At 40.8% G+C, this 24,776-nt stretch overlaps 1 protein-coding gene across 1 annotated transcript in view; it reads right to left on the bottom strand.

The window, feature by feature from the left end:
* The window catches only part of ABCA12 (ATP binding cassette subfamily A member 12), a 157,251-nt gene extending 138,577 nt beyond the window's left edge, over window positions 1-18,674 (bottom strand). The window contains exons 1-2 of the mRNA XM_072977676.2: window positions 18,409-18,674; window positions 8,697-8,790 (exon numbers count right to left, since the gene is read on the bottom strand). Coding sequence (XP_072833777.2) covers window positions 8,697-8,790; window positions 18,409-18,477 — 163 coding nt within the window. The 5' untranslated portion in view covers window positions 18,478-18,674. The remainder of the gene's footprint in view (window positions 1-8,696; window positions 8,791-18,408) is intronic.
* Window positions 18,675-24,776: the final 6,102 nt, after the last annotated feature.

Here is a 24,776-nt window from a genome sequence, read left to right as displayed (position 1 = left end):
TCAATGAAGCAGAAGTAGATATTTTTCTGGAACTCTCTGGCTTTCTCCATAATCCAGCGCAAGTTAGCAATTTGGTCTCGAGTTCCTCTGCCTCTTCGGAATCCAGCTTGTACTTCTGGGAGTTCTTGGTCCACATACTGCTGAAGCCTACCTTGCAGGATTTTGAACATAACCTTGCTAGCGTGCGAAATGAGTGCAATTGTTCGGTAGTTGGAGCATTCTTTGGCACTGCCTTTCTTTGGGATTGGGATGTAGACTGATCTTTTCCAATCCTCTGGCCACTGTTGGGTTTTCCAAACTTGCTGGCATATTGAATGTAGCACCTTAACAGCATCATCTTTCAAGATTTTAAATAGTTCAACTGGGATGCCATCACCTCCACTGGCCTTGTTGTTAGCCAGGCTTTCTAAGGCCCCTAGCCTCAAGCAAAGGCCCCTAGCCTCATCTCCCTAGCCTCAAGCAAACAAGAAGTCAACATGTTAACTTATTGTGTAGCCCTTTGAGAGCTAACTTATTCATTATGGCACTGGTCCCCAACCTGGGCCTCCAGATGTTCTTGGGCTACAACTCCCAGAAACCTTCACCACCACCTCTGCTGGCAAGGATTTCTGGGAATTGAAGTCCAAGAACATCTGGAGGCCCAAGGTTGGGGACCACTGCATTATGGCATATGCTTAAGAGGACAGTGACTGTTACAACAGATGCTACGGAGCAGTCCACTGATTATTTATTTTGTTCAGATCCTACATTACCCCCCTTCTCTCCCACTACCCTCCTCTTGCCACTCTCTCTGCAAACTTAATTTATTTTTATCCATAGAGCTATGGAAAGCACAGAGACTAGCAATTTCCTCCCACTCTACCTCACACCCTATTCTTCTCCTTCCTCCCGCACACCGTTTCTCATGCATCCCAGGGCAGGTGCTGCTTCTTGGAAGGTGATAGGACAGTCCTGCAAAATCGTGCATATGCCCGGCCCCCCACTCTCCTGTACAGAAGGACTTTGGAAGCAAGTGAAGCCAAATTTCAAAAGTCAACTTGGCTATTAGTAAAAACTGGAAAAAAAATCAGACTCTACTATGCACAACCTTTTAACCCATTTACAAACCTCATTTTCCCAAGGAGGGCCAAAGCAGAAGTTATGCAAATTATCAGAAAAGTAGGATGTGTGCTGGTTTCGGAGCAGTGTGACTCCTGCTTTGCTACTGCTCTGCCACTCACACATGGCTATCCCTTAAGGATTTTCCTCTTCTGATGATGGGTTATCTATGGTGTACATTTTGGCCTTGAAAGTAAGGCCTAGTTCTCACTGAGACAGTAAATATTTTTCTAGACAGGTGGGAAATTATTGAAAATTATGCCATTAAAAGAAATCCTGATGCGGAAAACTAATATGTGGGGTGGAGATGTTCTAGCTTAGCCTTCTACATATTGTTAGAAGACTAGGCTAGAACTGCATGGTAGTTCTATGTGAGGATTTGTTTTATTTTGTTTTAAGAAGGAGATTTCTGTCAGTGACCTGAACTGAAATGGTACAATGCAAGAACAAATTTCATGTGTCAGTAGGAGCAAGACTCCGGCATTGCACTGCACAGCACTGGACTGTGAAGCATTAATTAAGTGCCACTGTACATGATAATCAAATTGCTTTTGCTTCGTGCTTCTTCTAGAATTTCTTGTTTGGGTACTACTTCTTTGAGTACAGCTCATGCTTAGTACAATGAGAATTATAAATACAAATCAATTTGTCTCCATGCATAATTTGGCTTGGAGTCTGGCTTCTGAGGCAGAATTAGAATTCCTGATGAGCTTGTTCTTTCAGGGCTTTGGAAACAGGTTTCTAAAGATTCTGGCAATTTCCAAGGGCTGTATCTGATGCTCTGGCTGTGCTCACAAAAGCAGCTTCTGTGAGCACAAGTGGGAGAAAGCCAAACACCCTCCCATGTGCTCTAAAAACCTGCCTCTGTTGCAGGAAACCTCTGCATGAGGAGGGGGTCTATAATCTGAACCCTTGTCTTCTTTGTATGTGGCTCTCATACCTGGATGTTTGCACCTCATACCTATATGTAATACATTGCTCATGCAACCCTGCTAGATCTCACTATAGCACTCTTGTTACCTAAAAATTCTGCAACACAAAGCACATAAACTGCAACAATTAATGCTGATTTTTTTCCTCCTTGATATAAGTCTTGGGAGGGGCAAGAACTGGTTATTCCAATAGCTAGCGATACAGAATGGGGGGATCCAGATACAGTGGTGCCTCGCTTAGCGATGTTAATTGGTTCAAAAAAATCGCTATGGGAAAACATCGCTAAGTGAAACACCATTTCCCATAGGAATGCATTGAAAACCAGATAATCCGTTCCAATGAGAAAGGATTACCGTCCTTAAGCGAAAATCGCCATAGGAAACATCACTAAGCAAAACGCGGTTCCCCCATTGGAATGCATTAAATAGGTTTCAATGTATTTCAATGGTTTTGACAGGCCCGTTTTCGCTATTTTTAAAGTGTCTTAAAATGTTCAAAAACTGTTTAAAATGCTTGGAATCGTTAGTGCACCTTGTGAAACCTTTGCAAACTTAATTTGGCTTTGTTCTGAGTCTTCGTTAATTTTTGGTAAATTCCCCCCCCCCATTGGAATGCATTGACAGCTGTCAAACCTACAGTTCAATGCATTTCAATGGGGGGGGGGAATTCACCAAAAATTAACGAATACTCAGAACAAAGCCAAATTAAGTTTGCAAAGGTTTTACAAGGTGCACTAACGATTCCAAGCATTTTAAACAGTTTTTGAACATTGTAAGACATTTTAAAAATAGCGAAAACGGACATCACTAAGCGAAACAGGGGGACCCAAACTGTCATCGCTATGCAAGGCATGGTCCTGAACATCGCTATGCGAAATTTCCCCATTGGAAACATTGCTAAATGAAGCGCAAGATCGCTCCTAAAGCCTCATTGTTAAGCGAATACAACGTTAAACGAGGCAATCGCTAAGTGAGGCACCACTGTATAGTCTTTGACCTGTTGCATTTTGTTCAATTTCATTGTAGCTTTTTCCCCTTCTCATTATAAGTATTTCATATTGTATCTTCTCACATTTTGTCTCCAAACTGACTAGCTTGCTTCCTTTTCAGCACCAGTGGGCACTAAAAATTCAAGTGCCAATGCTGGTAGAGGGGCGTTAAGGGGAGCCATCTGCAGCAGAATCCAGGAACACGCCCATCACAGAATCAAACACAGCAGCTGTAGCCACACATGACTGATACCTAAACATTTAACAAATGATGTGAAACATATTCTTCTCTAATTACAGATCTTGCCAGGTTTCTTTGCTGTGTGGAAAATCATCATTTCCTTATGGAATTTCAGAGATAATGTGCCAAAATAAGATGTGCATTGTTAGGAGGTGAAAACATCAAGCGTTGTGTTGTATCCATATACAGCAGCCCATGGTACGAGGAAACCCCTTTCAGATTTCCCTCACCATTAGTAATTCCGAAGCACCTTTGAGTCATAAGAATGCTTCACTATTCTTAGTGGAAAGAGGCTGAAAATGACTCTGTAATAACAAATCAAGCTGTCCCAGAACACAATGTGAACCAGGGTCCCAAATACCATGTTTGAATGGGTCACACTGCCACCTTTATGAAATGGGCAATGCTCTTTTTCTGTAATACACTTTACAAACTGGTTCTCTGATGCAATTTACCTCTTTTGGTAACAGAGTTTGGGAGGGAAAAGCATATGAAGCAATGCAACTCCAGAATACCAAATCCAATTTACATATACATATACATATACATATACATATACATATACATATTTACAATATTAGGTGTCGTTGAATGACATGGACGTACATGCACATTTGCAACCTGAAGGTGAGCGGAAATGAACACAGTCATTACATAATAACCAATTATATATGCTGGCTTGCCAAGTGTGCTTAACAGGAAATTTCAGGGCCACATTAGACACTATGGCAGAAGATGGCACAGTGGGGGGGGGGGCGGGGACACCTATAAACCGATGGTTGTCACACTTTGATTTTGTGGTGCTTGGGTGTGGAAGGGAGCTAAATCCTCCTTTGCTTCTGTCTCTGTAATCTCCTGCTCCAGTCCCTTTTATCTCAATAGAGCTCATATCTGGTCTTGAAATGGAGCAGCCGGGAGGAACAGGCAGGGAACAGACTGTCGATTTAGCTTATTTTGCAATGTGCCCATTTTGAAATTATGCATCCATACAGCTTTATACATGAATGTGGCAGCCATGTGACCAAACATTCAACATCAGATCCCAGGACTGCAACAATATCTGTTCATCATGCTCTTTACCTTTTTAGATGTTAATTTGAGGAACTCAGATGGGAAATCCCCACCACCACCAAAAAAAGGTTGAAAAGCCTTCGGTTATAATTTTTTTAAAAGAAAAGAATAATATACCTTTTTATATCTTCTAGGAATTCATGAGATATAGGGTATTTTCTTTGGTTCTTTTTTTGTTTTCAAACATTTTTACAGAAATTTTACAAAATCATTGAATCATAGACGTTTCAATCCTATAAAGATGCTTAATGCCACCAATGCCCCTTCAGCCAACAGAATCTGTATCTTTGCTCTCAGACCCAGAAGTGAAAAGGAGGGATTAGATTCAGCATTAAGCATCTTGATTGTGGGATGGATGTCACCGATTTCAATACACAAACATCATTCTCCATGGTGGTAAAAGACATAAATATGTCCCAGCCAAGTGGGAAACATTCGGGTTGTGATCTCTGTGTTAGCTATGCTTTAGTGTGCCATTTTAGTGCCATGAGATTGCCTGTTGTTTAGCATCTGTGTTCCTCAAGCAAATGCAGCTAACATTATTGTTATTTTCAATGAAATCCACAGATCCAGCTACTGCATTTGAAGAAGCAAATGCATTTACTGTTAATAACTGAATGAGGCAATCATGTGACCAAGCAGGTTTATGTAGCATCAGTTTTACTTTTTTATGGGTAAAATCCTCAGCTTTCAAAACTTTATTTAATATTTTTGCATTTTTTTCCCAGAGGCTGAGCAAATTCAAGTTCCAGACAGGGATAGTGTTTTAGATGCTGGATTGGACTATCTTTTGAGTAGACATGCACAGGATTTCTGTGTCAGGGCTACTTACATTCAGACAGCACTCTACAGGTTGTGGGCAAAGCTTGTATATTCTTCTGCTCTCATCTGTGCTTGGAATCTTCAGTGTGAAACTGATTCTAAGCCATAGCCAGACAGTTTTTCCTCATTCAGAAGGGTTAGAAAAATTGCATGTGATACCTGATTAGTGTCCAGACTTTTTTTTTTTTTTTTGGCTGAATGCCAAATTAGATGTAATGCAAGAGGCACATGATTAATTCTTAGAGTTCTTTTTTTAAAAAACAAAACTTCAAATGCAGCTTTGGCACCAGCTCTGTGGACAGGACTCTTGCTTGAACTGTGCCTGGCCCCCCTCCCTCCCTGCCAACTTTCAAGAAGCTGCTGAAGACGCAGCTCTTCGTTGAGGCCTCTGACAGCAGCCCTGTCTGAATTGGCCTCCTGCCCTGCCCACTCTATGGTGGATAACATTTGCACTGTCTTAGTTCTGTGATGTTTTCAACCGAGGTGACTTGTTTTTACTGTAATTTTATTATTCTTACTATTTACTTTGGTTCTAGTTTATCTGTTTGTGAACCACCCAGAATAGTGTATTGCACTAATGGGGCAGTATAGAAAGTTAATAAAGCAAACAAACAAACAAATGCAGTTGCAGGAGGATTCTGAATTTGGTCAGAGCAACAGAGGGGCGTGGCTGGCGTGCTCTGGTCCAAGGGGTCACGAAGAGTCGGACATGACTAAACAACTAAACGACGCCGACGAAGAGAGGGGATGTTTCGCCGAGATCATCTAGTAGATCCAATGGGATAAATTTTACCCCAGATTTGTGATGGACAAATCACAGACAAACAGCTAATGAACAGCATGAAGCAGCTCATATCCTCCTCTCCCATGGGAACACTTCCTCAACTGTTTTAAATGGGGTAGGAAACACTTCCTGTGACTCTTACATCATGTATGATTTTGTCCTGAAAATTCCTGAATGCAGATTCAACCTAATGAACTCTCCTGTATATATTGTGAGAACAGGACAGGACCTGAACATCTAAAACAGAGGCAGGACGAGACAGTCCTTGTTCTATTTTCATAATAGCATGCAGGGCCCAGCTGGACATGGGTTAATAGGAGAGGTATCTTGTTCGGCGAGTTTCATGCTGCTACAAGCACCGTTCCTGGCTCCTACGGTTCCTACAGAAGCCGATGAAATAGCTTGCTCTATGTGAGCACAGTTTTTAAAAATAAGATGATGATGAAACTAACATTCCAGCAAACAAGTTCTACTAATCTGAATCTGAATATAGTGAATTCAGATTAGCTCTCAAGCATTTTTTATATTTCATAGAAGGGCAGGCGTAGTCTGAAAAATGGATAGGGAAGGTGTGGCTGGCATTTCTACACTTCCAAACTCACACTTAAAAGGTCACATTATGTTCTTACTGACAGAAACCCTCACTTTGGCCTTTCCTATCATATTTCACCTGAAAGAGGTGGTCAGATGTTGATGTAGTATCCTCAGCAGCAGCAACTGAGTGAGTGGAACAAAAAACAGAAAAACCAATGGTCTCTTATGAACTTTTCCCATCCTTTCAGCTGAAAGGCAGATGATACACAATGGCTGTTGAGGGAAAGAAACTCAGTGTTGCTCAAGATTTGGGACAAGCAATTATCTCTCCTAACTCAAGAAGAATAACTGGTTAATTCACCTTTGGATCCAGAAAACAACCATTGTTGTGCCTTTATTTGTTCTCCCCCCCCCCGCCCCCCATGTTAGCAAGGACAGAGAACAAAGGGAAATATAGCTCCGTTTCATCCAACAACCACTAATTGACAGTGTGCAATGCATTGAACAAGGCAACGGCACTGGCAGACACCAATATTCTTCAACAAGAAAGCAAATGTGTACATTAGTTACAGGCACAGTAGAAATTTGCAAGTTTTGAAAGACAAATTCAGAGAATCGTGAAGTTGGAAGGGGTCTGTAAGGCCATTGAGTCCAAAGGTACACAAATAATTTGCTAGAAACATATATTTAAAACTATTTAGTAGTAACATTCCATTCAAGATGGTGCGTCTTGTGCTCAGTTAAGGACTTCACCCTGCTTGAACAGTTCAGGGTTTAGATGTAGGTAATTCATCCAGTGTAGTGATGAAATGCATCATCTAAAGAACTTCTGTACAGGACACTCTAGTCTCTCTAGACACACTCCCCTCCCTCCTAACTTTCTGTTCCCCCATCAGAGTTAGTCACCATTCTGTGTCCACTGAACACATGTAGATTTCATTAGACTGTTTCAGGATTAACCTTGCCTCTCTGGCTGAACGGAACAAAGTCACTGTGCTTTACAGATGAAGGATGCCCAAACCAAAAAATTGTCTATAATGGCTTTGCTTATGTAAGTCCCACAAAAACCTCCATTTTGTAAAAGTATAACCAATGTTTTAAAGCATTACACAGTACAGTGATTAGCATTCCCTAGTAATGAAAACACTCCAGAGTCCCCTTGTCACACTTTCCCCCCTCATTTTCTTCCCCTCTTTTCCTCCTACTCGTTCATTCACCAGAACCCGGGAAAATACAGTTGCTATTGGACTAAGACTATCAAAATGCATATGGAAGAAACTAGCCATATGCAAACTAAGTAATAAGCTGTGACAAACTTGTTTTAATAAAAATGGTGCAACAATTAAACTGCAGTACAGCAGTCAAGCCTCTGCTCACAATCTGAGTTTGATTCCAAAGGGTTCAGGTATCCAGCTCAAGGTTGACTTGGCTTTCCATCCTTCCAAAGCTGGTACTGTAAATGGAATACCCAGCTTACTGGGGTGTGGGAAGGCAAGGCAATGTATATCCTGTATAATTAAATTGTAAACTGCTCAGAAAGTGCTCTAGCACTATGGAGTGGTATATAAGTTGAAACAAACAAACAATGCCATATCCAAGTGTCATGTGATTACCTATCAGGGGTTGCTATGCTTAAGCAATAATAGAGAGCCTCCCCTCACCCCAGAACACTGCTGTGACAGACACAGTTCACTGTACACCTCTCATATGATTTCCCCCAGGAAGTTAAATGATGGAGAGTGGATAGGAATAAAGGCCATCTTCTTTCCTCCAAGGACCCAAAATGAGTAAAAAAAAAATGCCCTGCAGCCTTTCTAGGTGCTCTCAAAGGCACCAGTAGGAGGTGAATGGCATTCATGAGGGCTGACATTAAATCATGAATGGAACTATTCAGCATACTAAAGAAAAAAGAATTGGCCAGAATGTAATTGAAGAAATATGCCAGTGTGAATCTATTGGCATAAATTTCAATGGCAAATTCCTGCTAACAGAAGAGAGTGCTGCAGGCCTTTGTGTGCTAAATCACATCAGCCTACACAAACTTCTCAACTAATGGCATTTTATCAGTGAAATGTACACTACTGGACTAACTCCAAGTGGGCATATATAACAGGATTTTGGCCACTGAGAAGCATGAAGAAGTCACATGTAGAACTGAAAGCTTGTTTCTGTATCAATGAATGTCCCACGTTTATTTTTATAATCTGAATAAAACATTTACTTACAGTTTGGCTGGTATTCTGGAGGAAATTTGATTCGGATGATGGCCATAAGGATGAATAAAAATACAGGCCACGCAATTAATGTGAATGACCATAACTGTGGAGGAGGAAAAGAGAGAAAGTAACTGTTTCAGTTTTAATGTTATGTGTTAAAATTTATTTATTTATTTAAATTATCTACATGCTACCTCACAACAGTTAAAATAAAATTTTAAAATACTATATAAATATCACAGTTTTAAAAAAAAACAAGTAAACATACATTAAGATTAAATCAATCAAGGAAAAAATAATTTTAAAAACATTTAAAACCTGTAAGTTAAAAACCAGCATTACTGAAATACCTCACTGCTTAAAAGTTTGCCTGAAAAGGAAGGTCTTTGCCTGACAACAGAAGGGCAAGAGGGAGCAAGACAACCTGGCTTCTTGGGGCAGTGCCTTCCAAAGCCTAGGGGCAGCCACTGAGAAGGCCCTCTCTCGTGTCCTCACCAAGTAAGGAGGGTGGTGGAATTGAGAGAAGGGACTCCCCAAAAGATCTTAAGAGCTGAGAAGACTCATATGCGGTGATAAAAAGGTAAAGGTTCCCCTTGACAAATTTTCCAGTCGTGTCCAACTCTAGGGGGTGGTGCTCATCCTTGTTTCTAAGCCATAGAGCCAGCTTTTTGTCCGTAGACAGTTTTTGTGGTCATGAGGCCCACGCAAATAGACACGGAACGCTGTTACCTTCCCACCATGGTGGTACCTATTTATCTACTCACATTTTTACATGCTTTCGAACGGCTAGGTTGGCAGGAGCTGGGACAAGCGATGGGAGCTCATTCCATCACGTGGATTCAATCTTACACCTGCTGGTCTTCCAACCTCACAGCACAGAGGCTTCTGCGGTTTAACCCACAGTGCCACCACGTACCCATATGGGATGATATGCTCCTTCAAATAGCTTGGACCCAAGCCGTATATGGCTTTATAAGTAATAACCAGCACTGTTTTAAAATGTTTTAAAGTACAGTATAATGCAAGAGCATAGAAAGAAAATCTAGTTTTCATTTCAGTAGCAACACTTGATAGCAAAATTTCTTATTCTTCTATTAAATTTTTGTTTTGGACAAAAATCCCTCAAATAATAGCTAGAAAACATTCATTTGCTGCTGCACCTCTTCTGGTCATCATTTTGCATGCAAAAGATCAGGACACATGGCATTGAGAAAGACTCCTCTCTGGAATCATGGAAACACTGTTATTTGATGTTGCTTATGTTACATAATCAGCATCCTTGCCTTTCCATGGAATTCATGTTGGCTTCTAGTTAATGCATTATTTTCAAGGTGCTTGCAGAGTGACTGCTTTATAATCTGCTCCTATTTCTGAAAGTAAAAGTATTGAAACTGAGGCTGTCCTACTTTGGACACATAGTGAGAAGAAAGAGCAGGAAAAGAGGAAGACCAAATATGAAATGGGTTGACTCCCTAAAACAGACTATGGATTTGAGTCTGCAAGGGCTGAGCAGGGCAGCTGAGGATAAGACATTTTGGAGAGGACTCATTCACATTGCCGCCATGAGTTGGAGGTGAGTTGACAACACAGAACAAAACAATGCTAATCTAGACATAACTGATGTAAGCCAGGTTACTACGTTGATAAAATTCATCTGAACCGCTGACAAGCTAGTCTTCCACAGACGGTTCTCCAGAAAACACTAAATCCAGTACTAAATTAGTAGCTGACAGCCCAAGCCTACCTATGTTTTCTAAGCAATTGCACATCGTTCAGTGAGGATTACTCCCAGATAGGTATGGACAGGACATCTGCTTAGTTCTGTGACAGAGTTTGAGAGAGCATCCTGACAGAACTTTTAGAGGATCCATGAAAGCCATGTATCCAAAGATCCTGCTACAGGGCCTGGAAGTGACTCTTCTTCATTTTACACCAGCTCGTAGCAAGTCAATCCCAAATGCATCAAATAAGAAGCAGCCTCCCACCTTCCCCTCAGAATGTAAATATACCATTGCCTGTGCTAGCTGAGGCTGATGGAAATTATAGTCCACCAATGTAGGTAGAGCTGTAAACTTCCTGATCCCTGCCACAGAACTATCTTTGCATTCACTCAACAGGCTCTTATGTATTCTTCCCTTTGCTGGATATATTAATTTTACTCTTCATTCAATTTTATTCAGCTGTATTGCGATTGCACAATACCACCTAGAATAGGAAAGATGGATCATTTGTTTAGCCCATTAAATAAAGATATATGAAAACACAGGCACGGAAAATCCATAGCGGCTTGCCTGCCTGTCCTTGAGCTCTTGCAACCTCAAAAATAGTTCTTCGGGAGCTGATATAAAACAATGCAGAAGACAGCACTTTGAACTGTGTGTCACATAAAACATCTTCTTGGCCACAGCCTACCAGCAGTGCAAACTGGTCTTATATGGTCAGCATATGGTCTTTGACATTGATCTAGCTCCTAGCCAGAAGCCACAGACTGTCTGTACATTAGTGTCGTGATAGACTTCCAAGATGAATCAATTCTGCTCTGCGCAAAACCACAAAGGGGCTCTACCCTGATGGGCTGAGGGGAAGGAATGTGGCATAGCTTTAAACTAGTGCTCTTAGAAAAGAACTAGAAGACAGTGGTGCCTGAGCAGATGTCAAAGTAACTTCCCACTGTGGGCTGAGAGACACTCTCTTCTGATGTACTTGGCATGACAAAACAATAGCACTTAGTAATGAAACTGCGTATTTATACGTGAAAACAGCCTCTCAGTGACCTTTTAGAACATGCATTCATGACAGTCTCATTCTTATTTCTGAGGCAGTGGACTTGATCCATGAAAGCTTAAATTAAAACATAGCAGTTGGTCTTTGAGGTGCCACAACATTTTTGTCCCCTGTTGTTTTTGTTTGTTTTGTTTCTCTGACAAACATCCCCTTCCTTCCTCATTTTATATGATGCCTTTCTCCTAAACTGGGATCTAATGCAGTTTCCTATACAGTTAAAAACAACAGAAGATTAAAATACAATAAAATTAGAAGCATTAAAATAGAATTGTATTCACAATGTTATTAAAATAGAATTTTAAAACCCTTAATTAGAATACTAATATTAGTATGCCTTGGGGGAAAAAAAGAGAGAGAAAACCGGCATATGGCTAAAATCTTATGAGTTGAAGCTGTCAGTAGGCCAAGGCCTGTCTGAATAAGAGGGTCTTTGCTTGCCAGAAGAAGGATGGGGAGGGGCAAATTTGGCTTCTCAAAGCAAAGCATTCCAGAGCCTGGGAATGGTCATGGAAGAGGCCCTCTCTTGAGTCCCCATCAAATTGGCCTCTTTAGGTAGTGGGACTAAGAGAATGGCTTCTCCAGGAGATTTCAACCTGGGCCAGCTTGTATGGGAAAGTACAGTGTGGTTTTTCAGGTAGCCTGGGCCCAAGTCATTATAGGGCTTTATAAGTCAAAAACAGCTTTTTGAATTGTGTCTAAAAATAGATCAGTAGCCAGTGAAGTTGTTGTAGAACCATTTTATTGGTTTAGGCATCCTTCAGTCTCAAAATACTATGATAACATGCTCTGTATGGAGGACTTGGAACAGCATCTAGTGTGGCTGAGAAGGTCAATTCAAGAGTGACAATCCCTTCCACACTGAGGACAAATCCAATCTGTCCCCTGTTCAGCCCCCTGATTTTGCTGCTTTTGTGACTGCCTTTTTGCCTCGGCCTGCTGGACAAGGGTCTCTTCAAAATGGGAGAGGCCCTGATGCACTGCCTGCCTCCAGGCTAAACGCTCAGATGTCAGGGTTTCCCATCTGTTGAGGTCCATTTCTAAGGCCTTCAGATCCCGCTTGTATCCTTGTATTGCACCTGTGTTTTATTATTGCAACCATTTTATTATTGCTCAATATTATGCATTGGGAGTTGCTAGCACCAATCAAGTTTGAAGCATGTCTTAAGTCAATTCTTGCATCAATTAATTTGTAAAGCCGACATTTGCCAAAATGCTTCTTTGTGTGAGAAATGCGTGCTTTGTGCTCCAGAGAGTCATGCAAATAACAAGGCACAGAAAGCCCTCAAAAGCAATGTGCTGCATCATCCCATGCATATATCTATACATATTGTTTACTCTGGTTCTGAATTCAGTCCCAAGTTGAGTGTGTGTAGGAGCGAGTTCAGGCCTAAGCTTCAGGTATGAAATTGTATGGCGAGCATCTTCAGAGACCACATGACCATGCAGCACGGTGAGTGCCTCACACTGACAGCTGTTGCTGTTGTGCTCTCTGAAAGAATGGAGATTCACAAGTGGCCTAGACACACACCCCGCCCCCACAAAAAAGCTTGTGGATTTACTCTTCAGACATTACAATGCCAAGATTTTCTGAACTGGGGCATTCCTGGAGCTCAGGGTGCACCTGGGAAATCTGAGGCTCCTCTCAGAAATCACAGTCTCACTACGGCCTTCACCAATAATGGTTTTGCAGGACAGTGCTCCTACCTAAACATGATGCTTCTAGCTCAAACATTGAGGCTCTTGGCCATCTTACTACAGCATATGGGCCCTTCCTGCTACAAGAACAAGTGTGCAGAATTGTTACTATTGTTTGTGGGTTTCTGGCAGATAAAAAGCTCACAGGATGATGTGCCCCATAGAGGAAAGGAGGAAATATCAGTACATCTATGCTGATGATTGCTGTAATGTCACTGCTTGGGCAGGAATGGGGTCCTTGTGTCAGCAGAGAAGATGAGTTCACTTCATGGTAGCACGTGAAAATGTGCTTCTTATCTCACACATAGCCTCAAGAGCCATGGGCATCATTAATTACAGTATTAATTAACAGTCTCATGTTGTTATGTGCCATCAAGTTGCCAACTTATGGTGACCCCTCTCTCTCTCTCTCTCTCCCACCCATCTAGACTGAAGTCTACTCTGGGTGGCTAACAATAATAGATATAATAAAAACATATAATAAAATAAAAAAACAGTAGCAATATGGTTCAAGATAGGAAAAAATAATTCAAGTGGTGGTGGGAGGGAAAGCCTGCCTAAAGAACCAGGTCTTAAGTTTGCTCTTAACACCCAGTGAGGGAGCCAGACAGATCTCTGGGGGCAGACTGTTCCAAAGGTGAGGGACCACTGCCAAGAAGGCCCGGTTTCTTGTTCTTTCCCTCTGGGCCTCCCGCAGCGTTAGGCCCTTCAGCCGCCCTTCCTGGCTAGAACAAGTGATTCGGGTAGGTCTAGGTGGGAGGAGACGTTCCACAAGATATTGAGGTCCTAGGGCTTTATATGTCATTATTAACACTTTGAAATCAATGTGGAAATGAACGGGCAGCCAATGCAAGGCAGCCAGAGTGGGGGAGATATGCTGATATTTTCTCGTCCCACTGAGAAATCTGGCCGCTGCATTCTGCACCATTTGAAGCTTCCACATCAATCTCAAAGGTAGCCCCACATAGAGTGCATTACAGTAGTCTAATCTTGAGATTATAAGCACATGGACCAGAGTGGTGAGTGCCCCAACATCAAGATAGGGATGCAGCTGGGCAAACCACCACAGATGGAAATAGGCAGAGCAGGCCACCAACGCCACCTGGTTTTCCATGGTGAGTGCTGGATCCAGATGGACCCCCAAGCTGCAAACCTCACTCTTTGTGGTGAGAGTCACTCCCCCAAAGGAGAGGGAGTTTCCCAAACCACCAATGGAGGGGCCACCCACCCTCAGGACCTCCATCTTGTCCAGGTTCAGCCTCAGTCCATTCTCCTACATCCATTGCAGTACAGCCTCCAGGCAGCGCTGAAGGGACAGAACAGCATCCACTGTGGTTGGAGAAAAGGAGATGTAGCTAGGTGTCATCAGCATACTGATGGCAGAAAGCCCCACAACCCCTGATGACCCCACCCAGTGGCCTCATGTAGGTATTAAACAACATTGGGGAGATAATTGAGCCCTGCGGAACCCCACAATTGAGACTCCATGGGGTCAAAACACTCTCCCCAAGCTATACTCTCTGAGGATGGTCGTCCAAGAAGGATCGGAGCCAGGCAAGCGGCAGACCACTGATTCCCAGCTCAGAGAGCCTCTCCAGGAGGATACCGTGGTTGATGGTATCAAAGGCGGCTGAGATATCAAGGAGGACCAACAAAGACATTTTGCCCCCGTCGGCCTCCCTCAGCAGGTCATCAAACAGAACAATCAATGCCGTTTCCATACCATGGCACGGCCTGGAGCCCAACTGGAATGGATCCAGGGCATTATGAATCTTTATCTTTCCCCAACCAGGCTTAACCTATTCATGTGCCACTTTGCATGAACTCACATGAGTTATAGTTAAATCAGAATGGGACAAAACCTGAAAACCTAAAAGAATAGCATAAATGCTTTGGGGAGCCTCTCATCCCCCCCCCCATCTTTTGTTTCACATTTCTTTAAATTTTGCTTAGTGCAGGACTCTAATTACAGGCCTAGTCTTAACCATTTCTCCCCTCCTATGCCTAGGGAGGGCTAGGGAAGAGAAATATGTGATTCCATTGTAAATAACAGCTTTGCCATTTCTGTATTTCCAGTCTTACACATCCACCACAACCACCTGATTTCTTATTTTTGAAAGGAAATGCCAGCAAAGGAGAAAAAAAACGACTCTAAGAAGAAATGAGTAAAATCAAGCAGCAATTTGCCATGAAGAGAAAGAAACTCTGTTGTAATTACTGAAACGAAGCATAGCTATAGTTTCTTTTTCTCTCTTATTCTTAATCATATGTAACCTTTTCAGTAGCCAAGTTGATTATGTAGACACATACTAGGTAATGGGCAGAATCCTGCCATGTAATTTTACACCAAGGACAGCTCAGATTGGGGCATCAGAAACATGATATCCTAAAGGGGTCCCTTTTGCATTGAGTAAGCCTTTGGAAATCTCAGGAAGTGGGGAAATGGAGGCTTTAAAAGTCACCACCAGGTCATCAATGCTAGGATAGGAACCACGGCTGCTGATCTGGTGGCAATTTTCTCAGAGGACCACCTCCCAAGTCTCCCAAAGATTTCCTAAGGCCCAGGGGACTCTTGGGGAGCCTCACACCTTAAAATAGGAGGTCAGGAAGCTTTTAATTAGCGTAAGTTAAATGTTTCTGTACCCAATCTCAGTTCTGCCAGGCACAAAGTAACACAACAGGATTTTTCCAAACTACTGCAATAAATAACAATAAATATTAACCCTATAAAAACAGTCAGTGGCCATTAAGACACAAAGAAGTGCGCAACTGATTTTATAAATAAGTGTATCTGCTGAGCGAATAAGTAGGTGTAGGCCCATTATGGCCTTTCAAATGGATTCAGCAACAACACTCTTCAGTGCAAGCCGGCATAGGCAATGGTAAGGGATCATGGAAGCTGAATAATCATCATTAAAATTAAGAGGATCACTCGTGTCTTTCCCTGTTCTACAGCAAAGGTAAACAGAATACATTCCCTCAGACTCTTGACAGAACTCTGAGGAATTCTCGATATGTAATGGAGATAAATGCCCCTTCCTCTGTCCAGGGGCAATTTGAGAAGAACTCATTTTGTCAAGTGAAGACCATTATTAGTAGAGCAATGGTAACTCAGTCCATTTTCTAGGCTGTAACATGCTATGAGTGAAACCCAGGAAAGTAAGTGGGGTTATGAGAAATTCCTGGTGAAACTGTAGGGCATTTGGGGGTAGCAGGAGCATGGGGTTACAGTCCTTCCATTGGTACACTTCTAGAATGTTTCGACATGCTTCCAGTCAGCGATGTGCTCCCATCCCTGACTCACTGGGTATTTTCACATGAATCCTAAAGCATCTCTTGCATCAGGTGATTTTGCAATGGGAATATAAAGGCTGCACTGGGCTGAAGGCTCATTTGCATTTCAAATATCCTCTCTTCCTCATCAGGAATAAGCATATATATACTTATATAAATAACAGAAGGAAAGGCTCAAAGGCTGTTTCACCTTCTCAATGAAAATGCCCGAAGACTGGCACAGCCAGGGCTTAAGACTCAACTTTCAAACACACATATATTCAAATATACTCTTTTAAAAAATAAAGCAAAAGACTCGGGGGGGGGGATGCGCTGGAACATGGTAATAGGAAATACAAAACCTGTCATAATTCCTTGTTTAACTGCCTTTTGCTGTACTCATCCCACATTATCATCTCTTCACTTTGGAGTTATTCTAAGGCACTGGAAAGATAAACTGATAACACACATTCACAGGATGAAAGCCAGAAAATGTTAGAGCAGGTGGTGAAATGAATTTCTGTCATATGACAAGGTCATCCATTCATCTCAGAAATCAAGTCGAACAACCAGGAGAAGTCAAGCGAACAAGCCAGTTGTGGGAGTGCACTGAAATGCATTTCTGAGTTATTTCATGTGGGGGGGATCTTTATAATTTAATGTATTTTTATACTTGCCTGTTCCCAGTCATTCAAAAACCCATGGTTGGATAAATATTAGTAGAGTTACCAAGAGTGTTGTGTGTATCATGCCAACCCAATTTAGAATCTTCTGTATGCACATATCCAGAACGTAGGCTTATGGCAGCAATGTGCAACATCCAAAGGTCTGGGGACCCCACATGTCCATCCCTGGACCTTGAAGGAACATTGTTCTCACCTCCCAAAAACAAAATCGTACAAACTGATTCACCCCTTCCTTAATATCTGGTTCCCCCTCCCCTTTAAAAATACAATTTTTGTCCTTATATTTCCCACAAAGTGCAAGGGACTTTTTGAGAAAGAGACAGAGAAAAAAAATCGGGAGTATGAAGGAAGGCTGGGTTGTTGGCCCCAGGAAGATGCATCCAGTCAAAAGATCTCATGTTGCCTGCCCCTAGTTTACTAGGTTTGATACCTAAGCAAGGTATTTCTATATACACTACACACTGTTTTAAAAGAAAGACAATGAAATTGGTCTTTATCAGTTTCTCATTGTGGATATTCGTGTGGATATGTTTTTTACTTTTGCAGTTTACCTCCAACATCTGCCCCACCTGCCACTGTAAGACCTGATATCATTTTCACTCAGAGAAGCATTTCATAATAATTACATAAAGAACATAGTAAGATCTAGGCCAACTACACAGGTACTGCAGAATGAAATGGGCATAAGATAGCAAAAATGAAATCTGACAAGGAAGAAATCTGTTTCCTTTCAGACTGTGAATAAGGGCTGCTATTTTCTCTCTGGTTGTTTGTTTTTAACCCAACTCCCACACATAGAAGATAAGCACAGCACCAAGGGAAAGATTCTAGAGCAGATCTTTGCTGTGTGTGTTTTCTGTTTATTAAGAGTATTTGACATAATGAGATCTTTGAATGATGTGTGGTCTACAAGAAAAACAATCCCTCATATTCCCTCAGCATTTCATGCTGCTGCATGTTTAGGCCAGTCATAGCTGTTATCCTTTGGAAGTGTTGCTTTGAGTCATTGTGTGTGATCCACTGTTGAGTATCACAACTGCCTAAGGCAACAATATTGCCTTATCCCAATGAAATGAAAGAACAGCAATTTCAGTTAGTTGGCTAATTTGACACTGTGCCTTGGAATCTTGGCCATGATAAAACACGGAATATAGCCACTACATTCCTAGTCAGTTTTTTCCCACACCAATTTTTTTTTTACTTTTGACATTTTTTAAAGAAATCAACCTGGATCCCAACAAATCTAAGCTTATAACTCATACTAATAGATTTGTTATACTCACTGGTTGTCTTTTGACGCTCAGCCAGTTCTTCCACAGTAACACCCGCAGGTGTTGGAAGAGAGAAGCCATCCTTGGAAGACCTCAGGATTATACAAGCAACCTGCCTTCTCTCTCTTCCCAGCCTCAGGTTGCCAAAAGCTTATGCTGTCTCCTGCAAAGACTGGTAGTTATTTTGTATATGAGCTTTCGCTACACAGCATAGCTTTCAGATGGATGGCTTATTGGCCTATCTCTGCTCCGCAGACATGGTTGTCTTTCCCACTGCAACAGCTCCGAGGAAACGCAAGGGTTTATTCCTCCCAGGACCGTAAAGGGACAGGAACACTACTTGCTTGTGTTAATTATAATGTTCTCTCCCTCCCTCTCTCAGCTTCTTCTTCTGTTTGATAAAATGGGTGGCATTCCAAGCAGATGCTTCTTTTGAAATGAAAGCAGCACACCTTTTTCCCAGTTAGGAACTCCCTACCACCTACACATGTTGCCTGCAGAAGTGTCATAAAAGAAATGTGCAAAGAGCCATCTTGCTAAGCCAGTGTGACCAGTCTTGTTTCTTTTCCCTACTTCAATATGCATAAAATGGGGGAGACGGATATAAAATCTCTCTAAGCATTCCATCTTGTCTGTTTAACTAGACCAGAATGAATGTTAACTTTTGTCTTAAAGTAAAAAATGATTACAGTGGGCCTCCATACCAATGAAAGCAGACACCAAGGTACCCTCGACTCTTCCGTGGTGGTTCTTTATGGGTGGGTTGGTCTTGGTTCATAAACTACCATCAAAAAGAGACAGATAAATATGATTACAGTCAATGACAAATATCCACAATACAAATAAACCATGGCTACATCATAACATAGTTGCTCTTTCACCAAACCCCTTTCGTTGGAGAGACCGTGTGGGATGAGTGGAGCAAACTTGAAAACCTGGAAACGTCTAATGAAACCCAACCCAAAGAAAAACAAAGTTTGAAGATACAGAGGGACAAATGGAGTACAGTATATTCACTAAAAATGCCCAACAGATTTCAAACAATTAATTTGTTCATGGTCCTCTTTGGGGAGTTTGATTCATCTTTATATTGGGATGAATAGAGGGCAGTAGGGAAGTAAGAATGACTTACCGCTCAGAATCTATGTTTCTGTTTCCAAAGACCTCTGCACACTTGGTAGCCTTAGACCAGCTTGAGCCCTGCTAAGCTTATATTTTGGAATTTGGATGAAGACAGAAAGCACAGGTGGCTTAGAAGGTTTACTATATCAATGTTTACATGAATGCAGTATGATACAACCTAACAAAAGGAAACCTGCAGATGCATTCACACAGTTGGAACATCCCAAGTCCAGGTGGGCATGATTTTTAGAAGTGTGACACTGCACAGACAACTCATCCTTCCTCCCATGATACAGAGGGTCACACATCCTAGATAACCCAAAAAGTTTTTATACCCTAGTAAGAGAGAAATGGAAGACAATAATCCCCTGGTAGGGAAACTACAATGTGCTGAGTGGCAAAACATGCTGAGCGGGTCAGGGAAGCAGTCATCATCTTGATAAGATAAGCTACTTTTAGAACAACAGGTTTGGACATATAGAATGTGACATATAGTTTCTGTCTATGCTCATGGTTCCCCCTAAGCTAGCCAAATGAGGGACAAATGTATATTTCATCTAGTAAATTTCCAATCCAATACAACTACTTATTCAGTGCAGCAAGCTGAAAGCAAATGACGTTGGGGCAAAATAAGGAGCACACAATTGCCCACTTTTAGCATCCATTTCTCCCCCTGCTGTTAGATTATGCTAACATATAAACAGAAATAAAAGTAAAGAGATCTATACAAGATGGGCCTGTAAGTTTTCTCAGACATTTAGTTTGAAAACTTTTGTCACATAAGTTCAAGATCCTTAATACACATCAGATTCCTGAAGATGTGGATTTCATTCTTTCATTTCCAAACATCCTCTTCTTGTGATACTTGAGAAAATTCTATGCATATATCAAACAGCATGATTCAACTATTCCTTTCTGCTAAGCTTTAAAAGCCCAAGTTAGTCAGATTGGCTTTGAATCCTGAACACCAAATCACTTCTTTGTAACTTTGTGGAATGCAGAAGATGAATTTAATCTTTAATTTTCTTGGATGAGTTTAGAATAGCGATTCAGTTCTGTGACATGTCATGAGATCACATTTAAAGCTTCAAATTGGAACAAAGGCATTCCCCCTCCTCCAGAAGATTGATAGAATTATTTTAGGCTGAGTGTTGGTATATTTCTATTACAAGAACACTAGAGTCATCAATATTAGGTTGGGAGAAAAAAGATAAAAATGATTAACAATTTCAGATGTAGAGGAAAGGTGTCAAGAACTGCAGACAAATAGCACTGTAGCAAGCCAGTATTTTTAAGCATAATGAAATTGCAGTAGAATAAAAAGAGCAAAGAAGATTGAAAAGAATCAACAAAGGAATTGAAAAGGTAAATTCAGATGCTGAGAAAACAACAAGACAGTGTTTAAAAAAACAAAAGGAAATATGAAAAGACAAGCAGCAGCTGAAGAAGTGAAGGCACATTAGATGTAGAAAAGCTACAGCAAATGCGGTAAGAATTACCTAAAAGGAACAGAAATATTGAAAATATACAAACAAGAACAGCCCAGTTTAGAGAAAGAATTGCATGGCCCTATGTCCCCCCCCCACACACACACACACAGAGCATGTTCAGGAGATAAAACAAAGCTAAACTATTCTCTAATTTTCCATATGCAAACTTTTTCCCCTATAGTGCTTCTAAATTTTCAGTGCCTGCAACCCAAACTTGGAAGTTAAAAGCACCTGGATGAACTATGGATTAAAAAAAATCTGTGTTCCATTGTCTGGCACATTCAAACATTTTAAATGTCAAGTTCTTCCCATCCCAAATATGTGATTTGTGAATTATCACCAATTCTTTAAAAGCGAACTGGAAATTAACTAATTAACTAGCCAACTAATTAATTACATTTATATACCGCCCATCTAGTGGAAAGCTCCTTCTCCGGGCAGTTCACAACCAAATAAATGAACCAAGTAGTAAAAAGGAACAATTACATCAAAAGACAAAAAAGGACAACCCTGATGGCAACAGCTGAATGGAATTCCAGATTTAAACATAGTGGGCCAAAAGATATACCGAAGGGGGAGGATAGTCTAAAAGGCTTCTTTAAAGAGTTATCTTTTAACAAGCTTTCTAAAAGTTAAAAGAGACAGGGGCTGGTGCACCTCCACAGGCAGAGTGTTCTGAAGTGTCATGGCCACCTCTGAGAAGGCCTGGTTTCTTCTCAAAGTTCTCCAGACCTCCTTCGGGGTGACCACCTGCAACAAGAAATCTTGACGAACAGGTGGCATGGGAAGTAGCAGATTTTAGAGAAGATACTCTGAAATATATTCTCTTCACAAGTGCATGAGTGAAATTCAACAGGTGTAGCTGTAATCATCACATAGAAGGCAGGCTGAGTTTCAGTTGTCTGCCATAGAAGTGTGAAAGATAAGATGATTCTCATAAAACAGGAGGGCAATGATTGGCTAGCCTAATTCCACTCTAATCTGGTTTAACACAAAGGGATTCGAGCCCAAATTTTTAAGACCTCTGGACTGAAAATCCTGGGCCACTTGGATTTCTCTCAGATTCAGAATTTTTAGATCATCCTAAATATGAAAACATTTGCAAATTTTGGGAATTTCTAATCAAAAGTAAACTGAGATGAAATTGTCATCCATATATATAGCATAAACATAACCAGAGAGAAGGAATAGTATGCTTAAAGGTATAACTGAAGGATAGAAGGAAACTCGTCAGGTAGACTTTGAAATGGTGAGAGAACGTTCCATGCTGGATTTCCTGGAAAACTAGAGTGCAGCACAATAAAACCGATTTGTTCTGGTTGTCACTAGGTCAGTCCCATTTGGGGAAAACAAAATTTGTTCCATTAGGATAACAATGGAATTCACTGGAGAGGGGATTTATTCCACAACAGAAGATGAATATTTGCTTAAATTAGTTTATTTTACTCCCCACCTCCTTGTATTTAAATGAGAGGTGGGGTGGAATGCATTTTATTCTGCACATATAAGAACTCCTTTGAATTTGGCACATTTTTATATGACACCATATACTTGACTTCTCACTGGGGCCATAAATTGCTCTGCAACTCACATAAACACAAGGTTTGTTGGTTGCTCTGTAGAGCATGAGGCATAAGAAACATTAAATAACTTAAGACAAAAGAAGGAGGACAGGTTAGCTGAGTAAAAAGGAGCAGAGAGAAAGGATGAAAGCCTAAAACTTACAAAGAAGAAATAAATGACCGATGAGATAAGAAGGAGCTAAATGAGGAGTAAACCAAATAACATAAAGATAGCTAAGATGAACATAATAACAATGTAGAATTTAATTAAGATGCAGCAAAATCAAACACACACATTTTAAAAATTCAAATGAAAGAGAAAACAATGAGCAGAGGAGGAATTCTGTTGCAAGTAGTGGAAACTATGACATGGCACAAATTTAGTACATGAATAAAAATAAAAGTTGATTAAATAATGATCTGAAAAAAATAAGTGGAGACTTGTAAAATTCAAGAAGGGCATATTTTATCTATCTATCTATCTATCTATCTATCTATCTATCTATCTATCTATCTATCTATCTATCTATCTATCTACCTACCTACCTACCTACCTACCTACCTACCTACCTACCTACCTACCTACCTACCTACCTACCTACCTACCTACCTACCTACCTACCTACCTACCTACCTACCTACCTATCTATCTATCTATCTATCTATCTATCTATCTGTCTGTCTGTCTATCTATCTGTCTATTTAATTTATATGCCGCCCACACTACCCAAAGGTCTCTGGGTGGCTTACAACATTTAAAATACAATAAAATTTAGTGAAGAAACAGGGAACAAATTAACATGAAAGAAAACGAGAAAGAGAAACCAAAAATGTCAACTGAAGAAGGGAATTAGTGTGTAAATCCAGCTCACTAATTAATAAATCAGTGGAAGAAGATGCCAAGAAAATTGAATGCTAAATTTCAGAATCAGAAAAGAAAATAAGGCCTGGGAGGATGATAAATAGCAGTCAGTGAAACATTTGTAAAAGACAACAGTTTGCACAGCTGTGGGATTCAAAGAAAGCATGATACACATAGGATGGAATTATGATGAAAGAAAAAACCCTTTCTATCCCTCTTCCATAAGAAAAAAGAGAACAATGCAGAAGGTTAAAAAAAAGGGGATGTAACAACATTATACATGTAGCCACATTAAAAACAGAGATCCAAGACTCAAACCATTGTGAGACAAAAGGGGGGGGGGGGGAGAGAAATGTATTCAGAACAAAAGGGACCCTAATCACAAAAAGAAATAATGCAGATCAAAATAAATGGAGATGAACAGCACACAGTAATTAAAAATGTGCAAAGTAGTAGAGCTCAGTGGCTTGCAAGCAATTAACAACTGCTTCCTCTCCAGCAATGGCAATGCAACACCCATGGTTGCAATGACATTAATGAAACAGTTAACAATTTCATAGTTAACAGCTATCAAAGTGTATTAATACCAAACACTTCCCATGCCCCAGCCCCTGGCCAGTTTCAGAACTGGCATGGCTGAATATACAGAGATGGATGAAAATGTGCATGGCACGTACAGCCAAACCCTGCATGGAGAATGACAGCAGCATCTTGAAACATTTAAGTAGGTTGTGTCACATCAGAGAGGGTGTACACAATTGTTAATACTTCTACCCCCACCCCACTGGAAACAAACAAAAACCTACATAAGAATATTAACCTACAACATTAGAGAAAACCACCTAACCTAATACAGTCCCTAATGCTTTTAGGGACATTTTACAATGTAGGGGCATTCAAAAATGGGATTCCCCCCCCCCAACTAGCTACTGGACTAAACTGAACTTTAGTTCAATCCAGTAGAACCCTTACGAACTGATACCTGATTTTGCCCATCTGTGGTGTACCATGTGTTTTATTAGAGGGTAGACCTTTGGTCTAGATGGGTGGGGTATAAATCTAATAAAATAAAATAAATAAATAAATAATAAATTACTATTCACTTCCTAGGCTTTCCATATTAATGTTTCTGTGTGAAAACAACTAAAGGCTTATCACTGAGTCTAGATCTATGGGTAAACTGACATAGTTAGCATAAAAAGTGAATCATCCATGGTATCACATCTGATTGCTAAAACCACCGAATAGTCATCCTGGGTCAACACACTGTGTCATAATACTGAATTGGAAAGCTTCTTTGCCAGCACTGCTTGTTGCAAAAGAAATGTGTTTGTTGAGTAACAG

Source organism: Pogona vitticeps, chromosome 1 (assembly GCF_051106095.1).
Source record: "Pogona vitticeps strain Pit_001003342236 chromosome 1, PviZW2.1, whole genome shotgun sequence".
Classification (NCBI taxonomy): Eukaryota; Metazoa; Chordata; class Lepidosauria; order Squamata; family Agamidae; genus Pogona; species Pogona vitticeps.
The sequence above is the reverse complement of the archived record's forward strand: the minus strand, read 5'-3'. Positions and strand labels throughout refer to the sequence as shown.